The sequence below is a fragment of the Falco punctatus genome (genome assembly GCF_963210335.1).
Source record: "Falco punctatus genome assembly, chromosome: 1".
In the NCBI taxonomy this organism is placed as follows: Eukaryota; Metazoa; Chordata; class Aves; order Falconiformes; family Falconidae; genus Falco; species Falco punctatus.
In genome coordinates this window covers 25,491,228-25,514,417 of record NC_137580.1, presented here as the reverse complement: position 1 = coordinate 25,514,417, position 23,190 = coordinate 25,491,228, and the positions used below count along the sequence as shown (strand labels likewise).

Genomic DNA, 23,190 nt, shown 5'->3' with positions numbered 1-23,190 from the left:
TCAAGTGACAAAAAAACCCTAATGCTGGTTATTACTAAGCAAAACTATGCTGTTAAATTTACTTTTTTGATACAGCATATGAAGTTTATTACCACATCCAGCTTCCTCTGTGCACTGAATTATCTTTACTAAGAGGTGAGCCAAAAACATGCCTAAGTAGACTCAGTCTTTAAAAACTTCAGACTATTTTCACACACATAGTATAAAATCCTATATGGATAATGGAATTACAATAGTAAACTGTTCTTTCTCCTAGAGATTCTGAGACAGCCATTTGCAGCACGTAGGTCCAAGTTATTCTAGCCTTTACTAAGTCTAATATTTTGCATGCAATTCAGCATCTTCACCAAAAGAGTAGTGAAGCACTGGAACAGGCTTCCCAGGGAAGTGGTGGAGTCACACCATCCCTGGAGGTATTTAAAAGACATGTAGACATGGTGCTTAGGGACACGGTTTAGTGATGGGCTTGGCAGTGCTGGGTTAACAGTTGGACTCAATCTTAAAGGTTTTTTTACAACCTAAATGCATGTATGTTTTTTCTGTTTTCCCAGCTCACTATAACAAGCCTATTGAGCTACTCCAGGCAAGCATACTTCTTGTATGGCATTTTCCAGCTGTTTTGTAAAGCCACTTGAAACATGTCCTTGTTACTATCTTCTTTTGTATTTGTTCAAAACATGTGGCTTAACCAAATCAATCTCAAAATTTACTATAAACTGCACTCAATAATCCAACAGTCAAAGATTCTGGAAATAGGTAATGTTGTGCTGACCTTTTGGTTCGAGCTAACCTCCAGATTCAAGAGTTTAATTACTTCAAAAGACTTCTAAGGTTTCGTTTGGAAGCATCATGCCCAAAGACACCCAATTCTACTACTAAATAATTTCTAACTCTAAACTTGGATTCTGAAAGAATTGCTTATTTTTCAGCTGGTACATTATAAATTTTCCCCAGCTAGCAGCAAGTCATTCTACTGCAAAATGTGTGCAGGCTACATCCACATCTCAAAAGCAGGAGTCTTATCTGGTCAACACAGGAATACAAGTGAAAACATTCAACCAGAGTTTCACAAAAAGAAGCCAGTCACTCTCCTCCGAGATTAGCAAGCAATGCACACATCTTAGTCAGCTACATTTAAGAACACATAAATCCAAGAAGAAAATGACAATTGAAGGCATAGGGATTTCTTCAATTACTTCAAATTCAACTTTACTGCATCTTTAATTGCAAGGAACTTGCTGATAGTCAGGCAAGTATTTACAATCTGGTTTTTGACACTGTCACATCTTATAAGTCTCACTAATAAATCTGATCTTGACAAAACCAGTTTTAGGAAGAGCATCTAACAAGCATGTGTTAAGCAATTAAGAAAAAGTATTTCCAAGTAAAAACCATTGAGATAACTGACTTCAAGAGGAAAAAGTTTATTCAACTATTGCCATATCAGAACAATAAAGCAGCCCTTACATGTAGCCACTCATCAAAAAGGACATTACAAAACATTAACATAATGTAATAGATAAATTTTCTTTCAGCATTTTCAAAGGACATATCAGACCCACAGAATCTTCTGCTCTGCTGTGCAAGAAAAAAGCTGGAAAGGAATAACGCAAGCAGCCCAACTTTTCTTCCTATCTGACAACATACCTCTGCTGTTGAGAGTTTCTTGACAATCAAGGTGACACAAGAAGTATTTAAGAGTTAAGATATTACCATTTCTGCAGTATTTGAGCCAGTAACTACCAGTTTTAGACAGTGAGTTCCTTTCTGTTTTTGAAAATGTGTGCCATAGGAAAGAAAGACGACAGGCCGAACTCTGCCCTCAAATGCTCAGAAAGAATTTTCTGTACACAGACTGCATGGCCCTCTGACAAGAGAGGTGTTGGAACTGCTGAGCAACTACAGTGCCCTTATTTACTGTGAAGCAAAATAAGCCTTCAAGTGTCCCTTACTTGATCTTAGCAGGTCAAACTCTCTGTCCAGCAGCTCCTCCTCTGTCAACTTGGAAAAATTGTCCTCTCCAAACGGGTTCCAGCCTGACATATCAGGTGGGTTATTGATGCTCTGCTTTGGGTAACTGGCAATTGCTTCAGCATCAGGAATACCTGGCCTGTAAAGTCAGTTCATGAAAGCAAATAAAGAGAAACATTATAGGCCTGTTTATCAGGGTGAAAATCTATGACATGCTTCATTATGCCAAAATACCACACATAATTAACACACACGCATTAACAGCCTATCCCAAAAGCATCTGAAAGTTAATTTAAGGGAAAACAGATCACTCAAACTATGTGGTTCAGTCACATAATTTCTGTATGCAATCCCTGGACTTTTATTTTTCAGTTTATTAATTGTAGCCAAAGCACAGAATCCTTCATCAAGTTGACATGCAAGGGTAAAAAACCATATCTCACCTGTGGTCATTTCTGTACTGCCATAGGAGACTGCCTTGTTTTCCTCAAAAAAAGCCTACTAAATCTCTATGAAGTTTTCATAGGTTCTCTTTATTTTCAAATTATTTTTTCTTGGCAGACACATGAAGAGTTGTTTTTTTTGAATCCTACATCCATCCAACTGGTACAATAAACCTAACCAGTTGACATAACAGCCTCTGCTTGTATTAGCCTTATCTACACAGATAAGGAAACTTTTGACTAGATGTGTTCTTCCTTTTGTGCCCATTTTAGGAAGTTACACCTACCACTCCTCTATCTGAAGCAGACTAGGAAAGCAGCAATCAGCAAGTTACTGCATGCTAAGTGGTCCTCTCTCTATGCCCAGGTCACACCTGCAGCCAGCTCCACATGGAACCATCTCTTCCAAACAACAGAAAGGGGAAGGGGCTCCTTCCTGTCAGCTTGGGCACTGCTGTCCCAAAAAGACTACTGGCTCTTTCCATTGAGAGGACAACATGCGATACAATGCAACGCAATGCATTTAGTACATCAAAGGAAAAGACTTTCATCACCCCTTCCTTTAATACAAAAAGTCATATTTTTTGTTTAAAAGATTGACCTCACACATTGCAAACCATTGCTAACTCTCAGTCACTGACTTGAAGCTAAACAGCAGGATCAAGTCTTCAGCCAAACACACAGAAGAGAAACTAGAAATACACGTATTTACTCCCAGATTGGAAATTATTTGTGACAAAAGTACTCTGGCAATAGATCCAGTCAAGGTACAGCCAGTAAATCTCAGATATGGGCACAGAAGCACAGGACACCACTCTGCTAGGGATCAGACCATCTGATTGGCGAGATGAAGCCAAACTGGTCACAGCAAACAGCAGAAAAATATTTTGCCTTTTACTCTTTCAACATGCTGCAACTTAGAAGAGACTAAGAACGGCAGCAGCAGCACCTGAAGAAACATACAAGCTACTCTAACTGAAAGCCTCTGTCAAGACTGACTGCACCAAAGAGTGCAGCATTCCCACAATTGCAAAGCACTTCTCTTTCAATACAATGTAGTAGGAATCTATGTAAATATATAACTTAGCTCATAACATTATTGAAACTGGACAAATCTGTGGTTCTCTTATTTTTAAATCAGAAAAAGAACGGGGTTTTAATCCGCACACTGTTTTTCATAAGAATTCATGGACAAGTCACACTTCATTAAGCTAGGGTAAGTCCACAGGACCCTGCAAAGGGACCACACTGCTGACAAGGTGCACTCCTACCATTTAACGTACTTAAATTGGATCAACAGACACAGGAGTTAGAAGCCCTAACAAATACACACCAGCTATAAACTCTCTCTTAAGAGGGTTGTTTGAGATGACTTTCATGCACTTATAACCTCATTCAGCATAGACTATTGACCATCCTAAGTAAAGTGGTTAGCAGCCGGTTCCACTTTTTCTGGTTTATGGACTTATTCCAGGAAGACCGGTCCTTTAAGAAGTTGTACTAGGCCCATCTGTTAACAAGTTAAGCATCATACTTTCCTCCCAAAATATCCTTTACCACTAAGCAGCAACTATCCAACTGCTTTAAGTAATGCCTTACTACTGAAGCAATTAATTTCTGAGGAAAGGATTAAGCACCACTCATAACGATTAGCAATTCAAGCAGTAAGTAACCCTTGGGTCCATCTATGTCAGAATACTTGCCTGACTGCAGGATAGGGAGAATCTGCCACCATTCCAGCGTGGACTGGAAGTGACCCAGGGTAGGAGATTAAGGCTGGCGAGAAATCTTGTGGAGAAGTGATATATTCAGGAGACTGCGCCTGTTGTGACCGCTGTTGCTGCTGAGCAAGCATCTGCTGCTGTAGGAGAGCTTGCTGATATTGCTGCACCTAAGAAAGATAACAATCATTTTACTAAAATTCACGTGGGGCAGTGTCAACCTCTTGCGCTAAGTAACAATGCCGGCCTTGCAGCCAAATGCACTGAAAACCACCGCACTCCAGAAAAGCTTAGTATCTGCAGCAGAAGCAAGAAACCAGACCTGTCTGCTCGACAGGTGAAAAGAAACCGCTCTAACATCAGTGATCCTGTTTTTTTCTTCCAACATACTACCACTTCACTTTTCATACATATTGCAATGCAAGTATATGCTATTGCAGCACTAAAAGTTTTTATCATACCCCATTCTTATATATTATTAATAAAAATTTCAGCACAATTTCTCCTGATGTTTGAAGAACAGATTATGGCAGTTAGCTTTCTTGCTTTTGAAGCAGGAATTTGATGCCACCATGTCTTCTATCACTTTGTAGCATAGCATACATTTCTTTCTGTGGTCCATACTGGAAACCTTAATCACCAAGTATGTTTCAAATTAGTATATACATACTGAATCAAGTTTAGAATCATACAATCATTTAGGTTGAAAAAGACCTCAAAGACAAAGTCCAACCATTAACCCAGGGAATAATGTATTCTAACCCATGGAATAGGATATATTCCACCCAATTAACACAAAAATGCAACTCCAGGCAAGCTTTCATAACCACGTTTGGGCTAACATTTTTTTTCCCCCCAACGGAATATCATTTTAGGTGCTGAACTTGACACTATTTACTACAACCACAGCTCATTACAACTACTCACAGATTTAAGATTGTACTGTCTATGTTCAATTCTTGACGTACCATAGCAGGATACTGAGATTGGGAAGGTTGCTGCTGGTACACAGACTGCATCAACAGCTGCTGTTGGACCATCTGCTGATGCATCGCTTGTTGATACTATAGTTGAAAAGAAGAACATAGCTTTAAGTCATGATCTTCCCTTTAGAAATAGCCAGGTATTTAGGAGAAGCATCAATTAAAATATCACTTCTGTGACTCAACAGCATTTTTCAGTTAAGACACCACATAACCAAGAATCAGCTTGCAATTCAGTCACTGCATTTTAATGACTCTGTTTGAAAGCTTTTCCATCCCCATTCCCCCACCCCCAATTATTATCAGCCTGTTGAACAAAAAATGAAGACTACATATTCAGCAACGCCTTTTCTAAGGTAAGACAATTAACATCCCACCTTCTGCAATTTCCACCAGTGCTGAGCCCCTTTGGAAAATAAATCAGCTGTGCTTTCAAGAATAATGTGTCTCAACGGGGCGGGGAGAGGAATAGCAATAGGTGTCCTGAACAGGATCTGAAAGTTCTTGTCTGCCCTAGCTGCTCTTCCATTATGTTTACAGTTACTTATGCTACACAGCTTAAGCTATTATACTTTACAGCATGCAAGCTGGGCAGTATTGGAATACAAGGTATCCATGAAAAAGCTAGATGGACAGAACAACTACAAAAAAGAAGCTCTTTATTGATGAAGAAACACTGGAGAAAGCAAAATCTGCAACAATCCTGCTCAGATGGTGTATGTAAAACCAATCTATGCCAGCACAGCATCATCACCTAGACAATTCCTAACACTTCTCACACACATTTACACATACACAAAACTTATTTGGGGGATGCAGTGGTGGTTCAAAGCAAGCTGGGATTCAGGGCCAAACTGCAAAAAAGACAGCACAAAGAATGCAACTTTCTAGAATAAGCATCACAGTGCCTATGAAGAGACAAATCAAAGGAAAAAGGGGCAGGAGCCATGATCCCTTCCCCCCCCCCCCCCCCCCCACTCTCTCTCTCTTAGCAGGAGAAAAAACAGGCAGCAACAGCAGAGATGTTTAACCAGCACGTGATTCAAAGCATTATTGACAAATGTAATGTGTCTCTTCAAAACTTGTGTAACAAATTTGACTTGTACCTGCTGAAAATAAGCATCCTGAATAGTAGGCTGTTGCTGGTGGTGATGTAAGTGGTGCAGCTGCTGCAGTCTCCAGTCACCCTGCTGCAGCTGCTGGAGGACTCTGTTCTGCTGGGGGGTGGGCTGGCTGGTCCCTTGTGACTGTAAGATCTCTTGTCCGTTCCCTGGTCTTGTGGTTCCTTTGATATTCAGACAACACTGTTGACACACTGATCTTTCAAGTTTAGCCAGAAAGCTCCCTGGCAGTTAACTCTTCAATTCTTCAACACTTCAAGGCAAAACAGTTTACAAACTTCCCTGCCCAGCCTGACAACTGGTAGATAGTAAATTCACTTCTCCAAATATACTTCCAGCCCTGCAATGCACCATTTCTACTTACAAAAGGTAGGAGCTTCCTTTGGTCTCACGACACAGCAAGCTGGGTTCACAACTTGCTTTACTAATACTTAAGTTGGACCTTCTAGTATCTCAAACTCTAACCCTCAAAGCATACAATTTTGTATGCATACAACACACTTTAAGATAATTATTGGCTCACTTGGAAAATTAATCAGGTGTTCTGTTCAAAGGAATGTGACCATTCCATTATTTTAAGTAAGCAGTTACTAACAAATCAATCTCTCTTGTATGTTGTATTTATATTCTGAAGTGCCCAGGAATGATCTGTTCCCTGTCACAACAGGAAAACTTTTCCAAGTTGGACATTATTTGGATCCTGTCTAGTTAAAGTTGTTCACACCTGGGACACAAACATTCTCAGTGGCCTTTTGATTGGAGGCTTTCCCAATACCATCCCTGCAGCTACTCTACCGAACTACTGTACTGTAACAGACACAAAACACCAAAGTGCAATGAGGGAAGCATTCAAGATATAAATATTCACTTAAATAGTTTTCATTTATCAGAGCCGTAACTTTCTGAATGAGATTAAGATGACTTTACAAAGAATTCACTGAAAACCCATTTCAATGGATAGAGCCTCCCTCAATTACTCATGTGTTGCACATCTACTGCACCTACAGTGCAAAGTGAAATGCATTTGGGTCAATCATTAGAGGAGTGAAGTAATTTTACATGGCTCCAGTCTGCAAATAATAGCAACATATTGTTCCTATCTTGTGACTTACTGAGGCACAGGGAAAATACTTTTTCTACTACAATGAAAGCAGTTTGTTACAGAAGAGCTCAGTACTCTTCATGAACTATTTTCAAGTCAAAACTGTGCACAGTTCACAGCCTGCTGTGGGAAAGTTAGTTCAAAATCAGTGTTAGGCACAATGAGAAAAAACAACCCTTCACTTCTCAATTTCCATTCAGTTTTTACAGTACCTGGTCAAACTTATTAGTTGCACATTTAGAGTATTTTGGAAAAGATGAAGGTTTGGGTTTTAGCATATAAAAGAATCAGATGAATTTAAGTTTTAGATGTTACTCCTTCTTGCTCTAGTAGCAAAAGAAATAAAAAATTCATTCTTCATTTATTTTGGTCCATCCTTCAACTTTAAGTTACCTTTTTGCATACAATTACCAAATTCACCAGGAACTTGTACTTTGACTGGAGTTGCTGAGCTCTGGATCGTTAGCACACTAGAAGTGGTAGTGCTTGAATTGGCCTTTGGTCTTTGTCGTGGTGCAATTGAGGTTTCTGTTGGTCCAACAGTGTCTGTTATTCTGAAATGACAAGTTTTCCCATAGAAGAAACTTAAAAAAAAATGAAGACTGCTTCTTTTTCAAATTAGACACTGTATCTCTCTTAATAGTTCAGTTATGTCTTAGTCATGTGCTGCTCTACTTGTGAATTATATTTCAACACCTTAAAATTTGCTTCCTAAAATGCCACTCAACACCCACTGCCGCCACTGGATATATGGCTGCTGCAGAACAGCATTTAGAAGGAGCTATGCAACAGCCTTATTCCCAAGGAAACCATGACACTAGATAGAAACTTTCTCTGTATAAGCTTTCCTCCATTCACAGCAGTGAGTGAAAGTTATGTCCAGCACTTGACTCAGCAAACCTAGGACTAGAGACACAATTACTGTTCATACATACAGGAAATAGCATTAAGATATCTTATCTGTTAAGTCAGCCTAATTCTACTTTTTGTTAGAGATTTAACACCCATAAACTCTCAGAGTATTTGTGTCTTCCCTGAAATACTTCAAGCTGCATAATAGCCTGCCAGGGTAATAAAGATGTTGAAAACCAAACTACTTTTGAACTTTAATCCCATTATCAGGTTATAGTATATGCATTTTTTAAGACTGTTCAACTGCTTAAAAACACTAATTCACCATCTGAGCTCCAGTACCCAACACGTCACATTAGTTCCTACCATATTATACGAAGGCACCATCTGCCTTCACCTGCTGTAACTTAAGGGCTGTCAGGAAAATATTTAGGAAGAACTCGAATCCTACTACTACCCTCTAGAAGATTTAGCAGGAGTTTAAAACATTATTCCATTGATAATCTATGCCTGCCCTCCTGTGCACACTACCAACTGACAGCAGAGCCAGCAAAACCAACCACAACCAGACCACGACATTACCATAACATGGCACAGACATCTCCACAGCTCCAAACACAGCTTACATGAACCCATTCCTTTGCTTCTCATTTGAAACAGGTTAATAAAATCAGAGTTGGAATAGAGCTGATAATTACAGCAAAATATAAAAGTACCCAAGTCACACACATTGTGCTGTTGGGATTCAAAACACAACTTCCATTAACTAAGAATAAAAGTGTAAAGGAGTCTTCCAGCATTAGCATTAAATATACACCATATACCAAAGCACAATAAAAGACATGAAAAGGAATTCCCGAGGTTTTGGGTTTGGTTTTATCAGTAAGTACAAAAAAGGAATATTTTGGTACACAAATATGAATCTTTGAAAGAACAAAATCCATTTACCTTCATCAATCATATTTGATTTGCACATTTAAATAAAACCCCTTTTTAGAACAGTCTACCTGTACCATATTGCCACTAAAATCCTTCATTTCAAAATTCACTCATCACTCTTGGAGAAAATAAAGCAGATGAGAAACAGACCGATAGCGCTTACTTATTTCACCACAAAACAGGCTCTCAGTTTCTCTCGGTGGATTCTCAATACAGTGAAAACAGCAGAGTGGAATCCAAAGAAGAGACCAGAAGCTCTTAGAATTTCAGTTTATCTATTCTAATGACTTCTGCTACTAAGATAAGTTTTATTAACAAGCACAAAAAAACAGGTTTCAGACAAACACGCACCTTAACAATATTAGCAAAAAAAAAAAAGTAAAAAAAAAAAAAAGTAAAGCCACATCCTCTGCTCACCTTGCTTTTATTTGGCTTTTTCTAGCAGCTGCCTCACTAGTTGTCATGGGCTCAGGAAGAGTTGAAGGGACAGGAGAATTCTTGGGAAAAATAAATTTGAATAAATTAAAAACCCGAAATCCTGAAAGAAAAAAATCATTACATATTGAAGAGGAATACTTGGGGTAAAGACTTCCATGTTACAAGGCTCAATGTAGAACTCACATGGCTGCAGATTAAAAGTATTTATTTAACAGTATCTCTATGTTCCCTTATCTGTTGCAAAACAAAAACACAACTGGTCCAACTGTTTTGTCAACTACTTCATTTACACACTACCAACCATCAACAATATAAGATAACACTTGGACAACATCTTTTAACCGCATTTTACTTCAGAGACTTTAGTCTCAAGCTTAAGAATTCAAACAAAGCCTAATGCTTGGATGAAAAAACAGTAAATTTTTGCTCACTCAGATCTTCCACCACAATACAAATTCCCCAAAACCATGCAGCATCTAAGCTTCTATAGTCCTTTAACTTACCCCCATCTCAATCAAATTCCTGAATGAATTGCATTTTACCTAAACCACATTATACCAAGGAAAATGACAATTCTGGGGGAGGGAGAAGGAAGATGATACGCATAGTTACGTATGTACTACCTCCTCACGTAAAGAATGCAAATCTAAAACTGGTCACAAGTATTAGAGTTAATCATCAAATACTGCTGCTGAAGACTACCGTCAGCACTGGAATTAGTTGAGTCTAGGAAAGAGACAGACAGGCATACATCTGACTTTCCCTTGAGAAAAGTAAGTTGCTGTCAAAGACAGCGTAGTACGCTCAGCCAGCCTCTTTAACCTATAACGGTCCTCCTTATATTCTCACAAAACTTCAAAGAGGGTCAGGGGTGTCCATGTGCACATTTTTGTGCTGCTTCTCTTTTAAGATAGCCATAGGTGCTACAGAGGAAAGCGCTACCAGAGGAAATCAACAGCAACAGAAACCAGGGCACAGCCTGCTGCCTTTACTGCTGTTCTAACACTCCAGTGGAACACACACACACTCCCACCCCTCAACAGCTTCGCTTTTTAAGACTGCTCCAGGCTCTTCTACTTTTCTATGTCTGCCACACAGCAAAGGTCCAAGTAAGCAGCAATTCCTATCTGCAGGGGTAAAATAAAAAAAAAAAAATCCAAGAAACAGACATTCTCAAGTCACCTGAGTGAGGTGATACTTCTCCAGTGAGTAACAGTTAATTCCCAAGTTATGTTATATTAAGATATGCTCATATTCAGGATCAAGTATTCAAGGGAAAGTATAGTTATTGCTCCTCCTACTCACACACTGCAACAGCATAACATAAAAACTATTCAGACCACCTACAATTTAGCCTTTACCTACAAACAGTAAGTACTTCAAGGTGTTCTGACATTTTACTAAACCTAAGTTTCCAAAAAGCACCACTCACATTTACTGAGCACCTTCTTTTACAAGGATCAATGACAAAGGAATTCAAAGGGTTCTCAAGTATGTTCACTGTCTGCCTCTGAAGGCAGAGTTCCCTGTAATTGACATTTGTTACAAAATAAATTTTGAGATGGCTTTTTCCCCAGGTCTATCTTGAGAATCACTTTATAACATCGAATGTTATTGATGTGCCCTCAAATTCCATTGCACCATAATTAGATCTGTGAATGAGTGACCTTTGAGAGAAAGTACAAACTGTCAAAAAACTCACACAGGAAGTAAGGGTAGGAATGCAGGCTAACCGAGGCACTACTCTGCTTTCCAGTTCACTGTAGTCCTTCCAATGAATTAACATAATTGCTAAGAGTGACTAAGAGAAAGGGTTTATCCATAACAAATAAATGCTCGTGACACTACAGTTGCAACATGAAACCTTTTATTGTTAACAAGTTTAAGTTCTGTAATAATTTCATCTTTTTTGTATTAGACACAAGAGATTAGTAACAGCAAAATCTGTAAGTCAACTACTGGTGCAGTATCATACAATTTATGAAGTAATGCCCTCAAAACATTTTGTTTAGACACCTAATATCATGTGTACTCAAATAGCAGCTTGAAGTGTACTCTGCTTTATGTTTTAAATTTAGGAACAGGGTTTAAAAAGCAATGGAAATAATGTTTCCTCAGCTGATAAGATACTTTTTTCAATGCTACCTACAAAATAGACTAAAAATAAAGAAAAAATTAAACACTACTTACATTAATATTAGACACTGGACAGTCCTTTTTGGCAAGTTTAAAGGCAAAGTAAGATACTTGAAATATATCAGGTCTCTGTTCTTGATCTGGTTCAAGCATATATCCTGCAAAAATTGCAAGGCAAATCATAACCAAATATCAAAAAGGCTATTGAGACAGTGTGCTACCAGCAAGAAGATATTCTGCAGCTCTGCCAAATAAGTTTACCCCAGAAACAGTAATTTTTATTGTTATGTGGGTTTGGGGTTTTTTAATATTTTTTGTCAGGTTAAACAGTTTTTAGGGTCAAACACAATTGGAGATTTATTGCGTTTGCTATTTTGACACTCAACTGCAGAAAGGGTAGCTAAACTGAAGTAGTAATTAATAACTTCAAAGAGATACAACATAAAACCAACTCACTGGTACTATATTTTTCTAGGGTTAGTAAAAAATTCAATGTAGCCAACAGAAGATTCACAGACATATCCAACTGTATCAGGCTAAGGTTCTACATCAGCTTTTATCTTGCAGGTTTCATTGGCTATGTATACTTTTGTATAGTAAAAAAATGCAGTTCCATGGATAAAAGGACTTTTTCCTGACAAGACAGAATTTTTGATGTCCCAAATTAGAACATTTGGTGTTTTTCAAGCAAACAGAAGTTACTTTATATCATTTACAATATGATACAGAGTACATAATGAGAAAGTCTTGCCTAAATGACTGGAGAACCTAAATACACAGTGAAAGGTATTTTCTAAGCAAGCTAAGCCTCTAAAAATATGTTCAGCTACAAAGAAAATCAATCACCTACAAAAATTTAAGTTCTCAGTTTTGATGAGGAACATGAGCTACATTTCCAAAACTGTTCAGTAGTACAGACAGCCTTAAACAAGATTTTGTAAAAAAATATTGAAGTAACTTTTTTGTAAAAAACGTATCATCTTACAATTTTACTCAAAGCCATTATTTCATGCCCAATATAATTCACAGCAAGTTTTATTTTTAATGGATTTTACAAAATACAACAGATTTAAACTTGCAGTGACAGCACTATTAAGTGGAAGCAGAACATTTATGAAGTGACTCTTGCCACTTGATTCTGAAATACTAGATTTATGAGGTGGAGAACATTCAGCTTGCAACTCCCCACCCCCCACCTTGTAGAAGAGCCACAAAGAAGCCAGAAGTTCCTGAAATACCTTTTACGACCAACTGCAGCTTTTTTTGGCTTCCATTCCAAATAGGAAGAAGGGAAGTTTACACTATGAGATTCTTCCTCACCCACATATATTACATCCCAGTAATGCTCATCTTAGCATAGCACTTCACTGAATTTTAATAAAACAGCATTCATACTTAGGAGACAGGATTAAAACCTGTAGTCTTCTAAAAGTAGCACTGTGGTGCAGAGAAAAGTATTTAAATCACTGGAAAACTGATCTCATTCTGTCAGTTATTAAGTATTTGCAGAAGGTAAATGGTTACCATGTTAACTGCTATTTCTCCATTATGAATATGTGCTCAAAAAAGTGGTTTTCAATTTGGCATTTCCTTTTATATATAAGCATAAACTATGTGGTCACCACATTCTTAACTTTGAAATAAATTATAAGAGCTCCTACTCAAACTTTTTGAATTTATCATATTCTGTCAGACTCACTCTTTCAAGTTAACCTGTCAAAGCTGACAAACAAAGACAACTGAAAAGATTCATTACTACTGTAAAAATTAGATCCTGTATTTCTGTACCTGGATAACAGGTCAATCACTAGCCTTGGAGCTTGTTCTTGTCCAAAATTTTCCTTCATACACTTTGTGCTTTCAAACTTTTGCCAAGGTTGATGTCCAACACTTTTTCAGATTTTTGTTCCATTATAAACCATGAAACTACCACAAAGTTTTCCCCAGCCCAATTCATGTCAGTACATTTATGTTTCTACACTGAACTTGCACTTCAAATTCATCTAAGCACAACTGTACAACTAGGATAGAAAATACAATTAATGGTCTGACATTCCACAGAAAACACACACTTAAGAGAAAAAAGATACAATTAATAAATTAAGAACTACTTTTTTCATTCCCCTTATCCCTTTGTGGTTTATGGCCACCTAAGGAAAAAAAAATAATAGATGCCTCCCAAGAAACTAAAAAGTTCTCTTAACCTCAATAAAGCTCTTCTGAACTGAGAGGTACAATTTAATGCGGCAGGTCTCTGTACTGTTTTATTCTGTTTAATTCTGAAGTTATCAACTCATCCATTAAATGCCTGGAATACAGTAACCGATTTAAATATGTCAGCTGTCCAGGAAAAAAAAACTTGTTCTTACTTCATTCACCTGTTTCACTTTTAGCACCATTTCAAAGAAGTTTCCTCTAAATTTCTCAAATTCCTCTCTAGGCTGTCACTTCGGTTCTATACCCTGTGGCTCAGTCCTCTGTCGAGCAAACGGATAAGCCAGCCTCCTTTCAGGGACGAGCACAGGAGCTGTGAGACAGATGGTATCCAGGAGCAACTCCCACTGGTCACTCCAGAGCCCAGCCTGTCTGCACCACCCATCCAAGTTACTCCCCTACATTAGCGTGATATCTTTTGTGGTTTATTTGATTTACAAGGCAAAAGAATAGCCACACTGTCCAGATACTTACTTATCAAACAGTGTATGCTATGAGAGTATCGGGAGTTGTCTGGAACGGTAAAGCTTCCATCACAAATAGCAACTTGACTTTCTCCAAAGGGAAGTGAAAAGAAACAAAGTTTATACAGCAAGCAGCCAAGTGCCTGTAAGAAACAAATACAGATACTGTAAAGGAACAAGAGTAAGCATTTACAGAATAAAGCAGAACCAGCAAGGAACAAACTGCATCCTAGCTACAGCCGATGCTTACACTGTTACGTAGAAGCTGCATGATTAAGCACACTGTTGATGCGACAAGCTGATATATAAAGCCACTCTAAAAAGACTTTCTTTCACTCCTATGTTAGGCAACAAACTATCAAAATCAGTGTACCCCAAGAGCTGCATTCATGTTGTCACATCACCCAGAGACAGCACTAGTGTTTCTGCCAAATTTAGTCTTTATTTACTTCACTGTACATCACCCAATAACACCTTTCCTTATGCTGCCAACAGGTTACTATGTGAAGTCACTGGTGACTATCAAGCAGCAACCTGAGCTGAAAAAAAGGGAAATATATTCTAAATTATGTCCCCCCTTAACTAAAAATGAACGTCACGCATAGCATTTATTTTATGTATGGAAGATATCACTTCCAAAGATACCTCTACTATATTCTGCACTGTATAGCTGCCCGATATATTTCACTATGAAGGTATTAGCTTTTCAGTTAGTCAATGATGCTTTTAAACTTCACACACACCCCTCCTATTTAGTTCAGTATTTCATAGTACCCAATTTTTTTGCTTACCCAGATATCTGCCTTGGTAGTAATTGGTTTTCCTCCATAAAGATTGATCATTTCGGGAGCTCTGTATGATAGTGTTGTATACCTAGCAGTATATAATTCAAAGAGAACATAGATGAAAAGTGTGCCTAAGAACTGAAAGCATTCTCTCCTGCATCTGCCATGCGTATACCCTTCACACCCAAAGTTTAGATACGTGCCTGGAATGGTCTTATGCAATGGAAGTAATTTATTGCATTTGCAGCATCACAGACAATATTTGGAGCAGCAACATAGAATTATAATACACAAGAATAAATACTTACAGCCAGCTACAATTTGTTTTTAATGTTATTTCCCCAGTACATGTACTTTTACAACAGTCGCTCTACTTAAATCCTGCAATTACCCCTCATTTTAAAGATGTCATGTACAAGTCCTACAAAAGCATTCCCTGTGGCATTCTGTATGTTTCAATATGCAGACTTCAAAAAACTAACATTAATTACCAAACTGGTAGTCAAAGTGCTTTTTTCAGAGCTGGGAAAAAAAAAAGCCCTGTTATAACATGAGAGCAAGTAGCTTGTATTTAATTCCTCTGCAGTAGTTCACCCAAAGGGGCAAAACTAACACATTTTTTCAAAAGTGCACCTTAATAAAAGTTTAAATATTCCTCCAATCAGTCTTAGCAGAATGAGCAAGGACCTTGCTCTATAAATAAAACTACGTAAATACATTCCAATACTTATTTACATTACTTCTTTTTGTCTCATACTGTTGGCTGTATTAAAATAGCACAAATTTAAAATGCTGAACTTCTAAAATGGCCAGTAGCCAAATATATATTTTTCAATAATTTAATTTCAAAACAGCATGCTTTTTTCCCAGTTTTATTCTTAAGAGTCTGTTTTGCAAAAACAATCTGTGAATAAATCAAAGTAGTCTACGCTACCAAATGATTCCACTGTTTTACTGTATTTATGGCAACATTAGTTCAAATTCAACTATTAAGTTCAATTCATAGTAGTAAGATATGTGCACGCTGCACAATAATACCTTGAGTTTCCTAGAAGCACAATCATTGCTTATGACGACAGGACACTTAAGTGAACTTACTTTTTAATTTCTTCTTCAACCACATTAACACCATCTTTTTGAGGATTAAGGTATTTGTTAGTGGCACTGCCGAAATCACAGAGAACATAGTTCCCACTATCATTTAACAATATATTCTCCACCTTGAAAGGAAATCAACACACAGAAACATTAGATGAAAATAATGGCATTAATTTCCAAGTTAAATGTTACTACTGTTCTTACACACAAACAGGAAAGTTGTTAGAAATATCAGTTGATAGCTTTGGCATTAGCATTAAGTGCTGTCTTCCAGTTTAGTCTCCGTTTGCAGTTCCACCAACAGCCAAGTACTTCCCTAACAGGAAGTCAGTCTTAATGAAATACCTGCTATATTCTCAGTCCTTAAGTAGATCATTGATTTTAACCTAGATTTTCCTCTTTTTTAAGTTCATACCTTTAGATCCCGGTGAACTATAGGCGTTTTGCACTGATGCAACCGGGCAACAGCTTCACAGGTATCACAAAATATTCTCATTACTTCTGACTCTGTAAAGCCTGTCTGCAGACGCTGATTCATCTGATTCACAACTTGCCCAGCTAAAGAAACCACAAGGAAATTTTTAGTTTAGTTTGGTTTTTGTTTGTTGGGCTTTAAGGAATTCCTATCATGTACACAAGCAAAGACTTTTTATATGCAAAAAGTCCACAAATAAGATGCAAGAAAGTTTTCCACATTCACTGTATTTAAATAAAACAAGCCTGATTTTCCAAATGCACACTCTTATATCATCCTAGATAGAAAAATTACTGTCTCAAATGGAAAAAAAGTCCCTAGGACTGAAACCTATTTGGGATGAAGTTGTCACAAACACAAAGAAGCGTCCATCACGCAAAGATGTTACCTCAGAAGTGTCTCTTGCTTTCAGACCCATAGCCAAAACTCTGTCATCCAAATGAATTCCATTTAATTCATATTCTAGACGCCCTCTCTCTTCCTCTTTCTGGGAGACAAAGTGGGGAAAAAGGGGGAGGGAAAAAAAGCCCTGACTCCACCCTTCAAGAAAGGCATCAATTTAACGTCTTCACAGATTTCTTTCTAAGATTGGGAATCATTATTTCTGTTTCTTGAATTTCACCAGATTCACTAGGCTCTTCCTACCACAAAGCTCACTTAACACCAAGGGATGAAGCAAGACACAGTGTCTGCAGGACCTTCATGAGTGTTCCATCAAAACAAGGATGCTTTGAAAAATCAGAAGTCTAACACTATGAAATCATCTGACAGCTGACATCCACATGACTACTTACCACTACAATTAAAGAAAGAGTGCTACCAACAGGATGTCAGAGCTGAGCTCCCACAAGGGTACAAAAATCCACCCATACAAGCAGGGTAGAGGGCCAAACATGTGGCCGTTGGTTTTCAAGTTATCTCCTTATTCCCTTCCACAAAACATACATCAATACTGTCTTTGGCTCCTTATGGTACAGATTGCACAAACTGTAATGTTCACTGCTTCTACCGCAAAGAAAACGAATGTAAACCTCAACTGCAAGTATTCTTCGACCATTATGGACAATGGCATTGGCTTTTCTTTCTAGCCTCAAAATATGTTGTACTTGCAGCACTTATTCTAATACCATCACCTATCTGGGTTAACCACCATCTCATTATCAGGTCAATGCCTAGTTACCTTAAATTTTAGGTAAACTTCAGAAGTTTAACTCAATGGCAGGTTTATTCCGGTGTGGATGTGAGGTGGGGAAAAAAATAATCTAGAAACTACCTGGCTTTACATATTGTTTGAAACAAAGTTACATCATAAAGTGAGACCACAGGACTATTTATTATTTTTTTGGCTAGCGTTATCAAAACTATGTTATGCTTGTTTATAACAAGTCACCTGTCAGATAACAGTACTGGAGATTTATTACTCGTATCTAAAAAAAATGGCAGAGGGACAACAGCAGTGAAAAGCTTGCCAGTTTTTCCTATTAAATTATGTTCTAGCTCCACATTGATTAGCACAAACAGCAGAACCGAACAATTTCACTTTATACTTAAAAAAGTAATTTCTCTGTTTCTAATTATACTTAATTACAAAGCTGTGTGAAACTGACTTTTACATTTTCCTTGTGTTAAAGAGCTCAGTGCCTAAGTAACAATGCAAACACGTAAGCAAAAAACCTGATTGAATTCCAGCTGCAAGGTGTATATGTTAAGCTTTTATATTAAGGGAACAATTTTAAGTAAAAAGCCCAGGTGATCAATACAAACATTGTCCCTCCATTTTCTCTAAAAAAAACTCAAGAGCTGACTCTTACCTCGACAGTATTCCATAAGAATGAGTACTTCCCAAACATTGTCACTTATAGAGTTAACAGCACAATCCAAATAGCTCACAATATTCTTGTGCCCCGATAACTCTTTCTGGGAGGGGGAGGGGAAAAAAGCACATTACACTTCAGCACAGAAAACAAATGAAAGATAGTACAAGTTTTCAGTCAACCATTTATGACTTCAAGATAAGTTAGCCCCTGCCCCACATCCACTACTCTTGGAAAAGTGCCAGAAACAGAACATAAGCTCGTCACTGCCAGCAATATCAGAGTGACTGCGACATATCAAACAACACAATCACTATTCAGAAAAGAACATTTATCTGCTCTTTGTTGAAAAGTGCAAACACAATCGAATTTCTGCCTTTAAAACAAGATTGTGCAGTAGTAATAGCCAGAGCCTTGGCATGCTGCAGGTTTAAAAGAATCACGCTACTTGTGCCCATCCTAAACTAAACTGAAAAACAGTCTCTCACAGTTAACTAGAAAATGTAGCTGGAAAAAAAGCCACAGCTGTTGTAGTCTGAACTATTACCAAGTTTTACAAAGTTATTACACACAATCAACTGAATGTGTTCCCAAGGGAAAAAAAAAAAACACTAAAACAACTTTTAAGAGCCATTTTACATGCAGAATTAAGCATTGCTTATTTCACATCTGACTATACAAGTGTTGTAATCTGTACTACAGAGTTTCTGCCTATAAAATAATTTAAAATTAAAAGTACCTCATTCAGATAATTAGATAGGTGCTGCTACAATCAGAATGCGTGTAAGCTAGAAGTGTATGGAGTAGGTATAGGCCCATTCCATCTCAAGGTGACAACACCCACAGAAGCCAGCAACAGCATCCTTCAGCTAACAGAGCTGGAGCACACAGAGGCCTTGAGAATTTAAGTTACTACTGCAAAACTGGAAGATACTACTTTTGCTTGGGAACCATATTATTGGCCGGATCAGCTGTGATATCAAATACACTTTTTTTATAATTGCCTTAGGAGTTAATCATCCATCAACCCTAAACTCAGCATTAGTATACCAAACTAGCAGTGCAAAATCAGGACCACAAGGTCAAGAGAAAAGGTGGTCTATAAGTCATTGTCATTGGAGAGGCATTTGGTGTACGTATGTTACAAATTAATACATTCTCCAGTTACAAATAATGGGCTTCTTACCATAAGTGTAATTTCTCTCTTGCAGATGTTGAGATCTGGCACATTATTAACACACATTCGTTTCAGCGCACAACGTATCCCACCATGGGTACGTACCAGAAACACAGTTGAGAAACCACCTGGAAAAAACAATTACAATCAAATTAAGCTACTTGAGGTTTTGTTATTCCTCTAGTCAATATCACTTCAATCTAAGAAATCAGTAAAAAAAGTCTGTGTCAGTCATTAAGGAGTAACAAACACTTAAGAAATTACAAAGACTTGCCACCTCAGTCTATTTCACATAGATGAAGAATTCCTAACAAAAACAGAAGCATCTATCTCTTCTAATACAAAATCTAACAGAATTATCTGAAAAGTATTTTCACATTCAAATAAATTTATAAAGCCAAGTATAAATTCTACGTATTCAGGTATCAACCCTGAAGTACTTTCAGGGTCATCCAGAAACCTGAACCAAGTGAAGGCATTCTCCAGGTCTTCACGATTTCTAAATCCCCCAATACTCCATAAAGGTTAATATTAAATTCCCTAAACCTACATTTCAAAACATAAAAATTAAAATATTAAGAAGATAGACAGTCTTGAGAGATACTGAAGAAGTCATGCAACTTTTTCGCATAACTTCAAGACAGGTTGAACCTCCCTGCAATCAAACAGTACAAGCAATCAACTCCGTAGTAGCATTTTTATTTAAACCTGTATTAAACACACAGTTAAGAATTAAACATTTCCCCACAGCTAGTTCCATCAGGAGCACTGTTAGTCCAACAGCAGCATTAACTGCAAGCCATACACTCAAACCCACCCTCCAGCTTGCCAGCATGAGTTTCTTCCTTTCCTCTTTACTGGTAGAAAAGAATCACACAGACTGGAATTACACACAGAAGCAAAGTGAAACTGCCTACACAGAAAATACTTCCAAATGCTCAGGAAAACCACAGGGAAAAACAACACTTTCCTGTTTTATCTGTCTTCTGTTAAACTGAACTACTGCTCAAGGCCCTCAAGCAGATTACATTACCATCACCTTAAGGTTCACATGCACAGCTTTCCCACAGTTTTAGTAAAGCTGCCTCATACAAGAGCTCATATAAATCCATACTTTCCTTAATTGACTGCTGTCTGATGGTAAGCCAACTATTACCATGGGAACTTTCAACTAGTACAAAAACTCTGGTATACAATCAGGACAGAAATAAGTAAATCAAAACGATTAACTACTCTGATAATCAGGCAGCCAACTGAAATACACACATTTCACATTTCCCAACATAATCTGCAAGCAGTGTTTATTAAGTACAATTCACCTCATTTGTTAAGTCTCATGTGCTTGAACAAACATGTACATAATTTGTAACTGAAGAAGCTAAGTCTTATTAGAAAGTTTTCTTGAAGATTAAGTATCTAATATTTAACTTAACTGCTCATTTAGCCAAACAACATGCTACGCTGTTAAAAGAGAACTACTGCCAATTTCAATGAAATAATCTAAATTCTGCAGAATTATTATACTTAACCTGGTTTACACAGGGCCTTACCAAAACATGAGCAGGACACCTGCTCTTATGTCGCTTGAGTTCCAACACCGAACTCCAGCTGGGGTTGAAATGATGCTATAGGGCTCCCCAAACACCAGCCTAGGGAATTATGGTAAGAGCTATGTGCAGACCTTCATTCGTGCAAGATTTTTTGTACTAGCTTTTGTACTAGAGACTTTTTTAAGCACCAATACTTGACCAAAAGTACAAAGCAATACTCAGATAAAGCCCAAAAGTCTAACAATTAGAAGACAAAAACCACTTCTTGTCTTTTGTTAAAGAGACACTTTCATAGCCTTAAAATTCTCTGTAACTAGCAGGAGGACAAGAACAAAATGCCCTATTTCAAGCTGCCCTGACAATCGTTTTCATGTAACCAGAACAGGCATGACTAGGATAAAACAATCAGTCCAAAGGAATGAAAAATCTAAATACTCTTTAGTATTTGCTCTTCTTGCCATTAGGTGGCAATAGTAACCAATACTTGAACCCTGAAAGAGCCATAAAAGCAGACCGATTCCCCATTTTGCCAAGAAATAGATATGTGACCTTGAACCGTTTTCCATTAGTAAATATCACCACTATAAAAATCCTTTCATCAAAGAGCCAACTGGCACAACTCTGAACAAAACCTGTATATTAATATTTACTGGGAAATTAACAGTCACTAATGTTTCAGGAATCTTTATCCAGCAAAACCCTGAACCATTAAACTTTCAACTTTTTCAGCCATTTCTGATGTTAAACTTCTCACTGAAAGCACAGAAGCCAGCCATAATCAGTGCTGTAAACATTAATGAAAACTCTTATTAAACATGGCCATCCATCAGGGGAGGAGGCAAGTACAAACATGGCCTTGTCCTATACAGAAATCAACCAGAAATAACACATAGTTACTTTGCCCAGAGGCTCAAGATTGCAAGCTGAACAGAACTACACTTCCACACGTCTGTCGGCACAGGAGCTGGCATTTCACAAATACTGTCAGAAGCTGAAAAAAATTTCTATTATCTCATATCAGTGAAGACAGAAAATACACTCAGTTTTCCATAACACAATCCATCTAAAAAAGTTTAAAACAAAACTCCTAAGCTACAGCACACAAATAGATGACAAGGAAGTTCCACATCATCTTATCCACACACTTCCATTCTTTACCTCCCACCATGACAATCCTGGTTGCCTTCTTAAATTTCTGATCTGGTCAAGTCACAACTCTCCCACAACATCCCACAAGTGCCTTCCCGTGGACAAGAAATGCCACAACATGCTGCAGGTTGGCCCAACTAATTATGCAGGCACTAACTGACTACCATATATTCTTTACCTACCAGGCAATGAGCAACAGCTTTGCCAACTTTGAGGCCTTTCTATCAAAACACAACGTAACTTTGGGTGGTCTTATTTATGAGAGCATCAAAACTTACAATACCTTTGTTTAAAATCAACAGAAAGGGTGCAGTGACCAAACGTAATAACCTAGTAAACCGTATTGTGTTCAGGCTCTCAAGAGGTTTGACTGTACAATGACACGACCCTCACCACCCTAGCCATTTCAGTATAGCAAGCCCTTTAGCTTACCTGTCAGTAAATAATTTTAGATACCATCTAAAAATTGCTGCTATTCAAGACAACAGTACATAAGGCCACGAGGCAAAGAGCATATGCCACAGTCTCATTTTTCCTCTTTTGTTCCACTCCTCAAGAATAGACTCAAATGTAAATTGAAGCCACAGAAAAAGTGACTAAAGAAACCATCAGGCCAGTAACACAGTCAGCACTCAAGACCTGAATATGGGACTGACTGCAGCTCTGAAGAGACTCATAAGCAAAATATAAAAAAGTATCATTTTGCATGATGACAGCAGCACTGCATTTAGCCAGCCTGTATTGCGCCCCCCCCCCCC

The 23,190-nt window shown here is 37.8% G+C and overlaps 1 protein-coding gene across 8 annotated transcripts in view; it reads right to left on the bottom strand.

The window, feature by feature from the left end:
* The window catches only part of BMP2K (BMP2 inducible kinase), a 65,968-nt gene that overhangs the window by 21,179 nt on the left and 21,599 nt on the right, over window positions 1-23,190 (bottom strand). For 3 of the 8 annotated variants that reach the window (XM_080408471.1, XM_080408477.1, XM_080408475.1), the window contains exons 2-14: window positions 19,743-19,861; window positions 18,554-18,659; window positions 16,683-16,825; window positions 16,268-16,389; window positions 15,176-15,257; window positions 14,395-14,527; window positions 11,761-11,864; window positions 9,550-9,629; window positions 7,735-7,895; window positions 6,225-6,433; window positions 5,104-5,199; window positions 4,118-4,305; window positions 1,953-2,110 (exon numbers count right to left, since the gene is read on the bottom strand). In XM_080408471.1, coding sequence (XP_080264597.1) covers window positions 1,953-2,110; window positions 4,118-4,305; window positions 5,104-5,199; window positions 6,225-6,433; window positions 7,735-7,895; window positions 9,550-9,629; window positions 11,761-11,864; window positions 14,395-14,527; window positions 15,176-15,257; window positions 16,268-16,389; window positions 16,683-16,825; window positions 18,554-18,659; window positions 19,743-19,861 — 1,701 coding nt within the window. Of the gene's footprint in view, window positions 1-1,952; window positions 2,111-4,117; window positions 4,306-5,103; window positions 5,200-6,224; window positions 6,434-7,734; window positions 7,896-9,549; window positions 9,671-11,760; window positions 11,865-14,394; window positions 14,528-15,175; window positions 15,258-16,267; window positions 16,390-16,682; window positions 16,826-18,553; window positions 18,660-19,742; window positions 19,862-23,190 lie in introns of those variants that run through there. The other 5 variants (XM_080408473.1, XM_080408478.1, XM_080408472.1 and 2 more) reach the window with 4 other exon arrangements.